The 2,566-nt window shown below is 38.0% G+C and overlaps 1 protein-coding gene across 1 annotated transcript; it reads right to left on the bottom strand.

The window, feature by feature from the left end:
* Positions 1-227: 227 nt before the first annotated feature.
* LOC147336111 (uncharacterized) lies at positions 228-2,208 on the bottom strand. Its single transcript, XM_086287619.1, has 5 exons — positions 2,121-2,208; positions 1,304-2,011; positions 1,080-1,205; positions 944-987; positions 228-852 (listed from the first exon to the last, which is right to left on the bottom strand). Exons 1-5 carry the CDS (start codon positions 2,173-2,175, stop codon positions 733-735), a joined length of 1,053 nt encoding a protein of 350 aa, XP_086143745.1. The 5' UTR covers positions 2,176-2,208; the 3' UTR covers positions 228-732.
* Positions 2,209-2,566: the final 358 nt, after the last annotated feature.

The raw sequence follows: 2,566 nt of genomic DNA, 5'->3' as shown, positions 1-2,566 counted from the left end.
GTTGGGAATGTGACTCAAGAAGAATGTCACTTGATATTTTCAAATTTATACAACACATCTAGTAGGGGGCTGAGGGATTGCACTAGTAGCCACCAGTATATTTATTTTTAGAAAAAGGTGTATATAACCATTTTACTGGTTCATCTTCTATTTGATGTGACCTATCTCATGACAACGCTCTGCTATAGCTTCAAATTGATTGCAGCAAATTCCTAGATTGGCTCTGGTACTAATCTGTATAGTACCTGAAGTAGTCACACTGGCTCAAAACACAAGATCATTGATGTTGCACTGACAGAGATACAATGAAAAAGATCTGCAGCCATAGCCTAGCAGCTTTATTTAGTCACAGTGCTGGTTTTTTACTAAATGTGAATGCATAAACTCCAACAAAATGGTTCAAAAAAAGAGAATAAAACTGAAACCTTGCAATTTGTTTGTAGTCTGGCACGAAAACTTCATTCATGCAGTTTTTTTTTACAACCTTGAGATCAAATGTTTAGTAAAACGAATATATACTGTTCAGAAATGTATATGTATTTAAAAGTAATCATTCCTCAAGTAACAGCCAAAGAATCCTGTTGGAATATGGATGGGAGACAAGCAGGACATGCATTCGCCTGATTTTCCAGTTGCAATTGTGCTAGAATGTTAGTACTGGTCATAAATTGTATTGAACAGAATGTAGAATTGTTTTGTCTGCTCGACATTGAAATGTTGAAATGTCCATATTTACTGCTTTATGCTGGAGTACACACATTCACTCTTGGTGTTGTCTTTCTGTCTTCTTGACTTGTTAAGTTTCTTAGCACTTAAAGCTGCATAATGGAGGCTGTCTGCATCTTGACAAGCCTGTCAAGAGAATATGCAAAAGTCATTTGAGATATTTCCTTTACAGAAATTTAGCATTGTTTTATGAGTAAGTAACTGGGATTTGATTTACCTCTGAATTTGTTGTTGAAGGAGTTGGTAATCGTGCACGAGGCTCTAATAGTCAAAGACAAAAAAATACTCAGATCCAAAGGCTAAAAGATAAACGTAACAAATTTAAGCTATCAGGCACAAGCAGTACCACATACCTGGGCAAAGGCAGTTGTTTCTCTTCATTGTCTTGCATACTGAGAAAACCAGTAGGAGAACCAGGATGGTACTGAATGCCAAAGCTCCACTCAAGTAGTACACCAAGACAAGAAAGTCTGCCTCACCTGCAGTTAGCCAGTCATCGGAAAGAGGTTTTTAGCTTATATGTATCTTCTCACAAAAAGTGATCAGAATTGACTGTAAATGACTCTTCAGTACTCACGGCTGAGATCCAATCTGGTCCCGTTTCCAAACACTATGTGTCCACATGAATCAACAGCACAGTAGTAGGTCCCAGCATGAGACATGTTCAGATCCTTCATTGGCAGGTTGTAGACACAGGCGTCTGCTTGTGGGTTAGTTTTCGTCCTACAATAATCATTTTTGCCTCCATAAGTGTAAATCAGTCCTGGACGAGATGCTTCTGTTTCTTTGAACCAGTAAACACTGTGTTCTTCATCACAGGTCCCAGTGTGTACCGTGCAGTTCAAAGTTACGGAGCCTCCAGGCTGGATGGTCTCAGATGGTGACTGATGGACTAAAGCTGGGTTTTTCAAACCTGTCTCCCTTACTTTGACAATGGTACCCTCTGCAAAAGTTAACACAAATCTATAGCTGCATGCACAGTAGTAAGTAGCTGAGTCATTGATTTTCAAATCTGAAATGTTCAAGTTATTTCTTCCGTTTTCTGTATCCAGTGTGAACCGTGGGTTGTTCAGGAATTCATCATGAAAAGTGATTTTTGTATCGTACACATAGAACGTAGAGATTAGCCTCGGTTTCTGTCCCAGAGTTTGCTTATACCACAAGATCCATGCTGAATCGTCACCTTCATAGAAACAATGCAAACTAACATTTTCTCCAACATCAGCTAAGATAAAATCTTTTTCTTGATAAACAGATGCCTGTGGTTGCAGATGGGTCTTCTGGACTACAATAAAAATCAAAATAAAAGCAAATGAAAAGTCAGTTCAACATATTCATTTCCTTAAGAGGTGAAAACTTGAAGAGATGTTAAAAAGAACAGAAACACAACTTACCCATTTTCCCCAGGAACAAACATGTCAGATAAAAGACAAACTTTGCAGGTGTCATCGTGTTCAAATCGTTGTGTCAAATGAAAAGAATCTTGATGCTTTCTCCACTCTGAAGACCCAAGACTGATCTTGATTGGCCAGTCTACAGTGACACTGTACGTCCTACTGTGGAAACATAATCACATGTTCACAACCACCTATGGTGTAAAGTTCATAATATCATGAGTATATATGAAAAGCATTGAGGCTCTTGACTAGTGCAGTATATGTTCACTAAGGAAAATTACATTAATGTCATTAGTTTACAGCTTAGAGACTGGTGCCACCTTAGAGTGGATTCTGCTCAGTATTTGTCACTGAAACATGAATGTTTAGAGTGTGCATTGTAATTGTCCAAACGGCTTATTAAAGCAGAAAGACCAACATATTTGAAAATTTTAAATCACAAA

The sequence above is a fragment of the Aulonocara sp. 'chitande type north' Nkhata Bay genome, linkage group LG3 (assembly GCF_057382095.1).
Source record: "Aulonocara sp. 'chitande type north' Nkhata Bay isolate Kocher_YH1m ecotype deep benthic linkage group LG3, A_spYH_male_GT1.1, whole genome shotgun sequence".
NCBI classification, from domain to species: domain Eukaryota; kingdom Metazoa; phylum Chordata; class Actinopteri; order Cichliformes; family Cichlidae; genus Aulonocara; species Aulonocara sp. 'chitande type north' Nkhata Bay.
The sequence above is the reverse complement of the archived record's forward strand: the minus strand, read 5'-3'. Positions and strand labels throughout refer to the sequence as shown.

What these genes read in the sequence shown, in the direction of transcription:
- LOC147336111 (XM_086287619.1), bottom strand. Translation starts at nt 2,175, where the DNA reads ATGACACCTGCAAAGTTTGTCTTTTATCTGACATGTTTGTTCCTGGGG. An exon ending in GACCAGATTGGATCTCAGCC is followed by an intron (nt 1,206 to 1,303) that starts GTGAGTACTGAA and finishes GGCTAACTGCAG; the next exon opens with GTGAGGCAGACTTTCTTGTC. An exon ending in CTTCAACAACAAATTCAGAG is followed by an intron (nt 853 to 943) that starts GTAAATCAAATC and finishes TTCTCTTGACAG; the next exon opens with GCTTGTCAAGATGCAGACAG.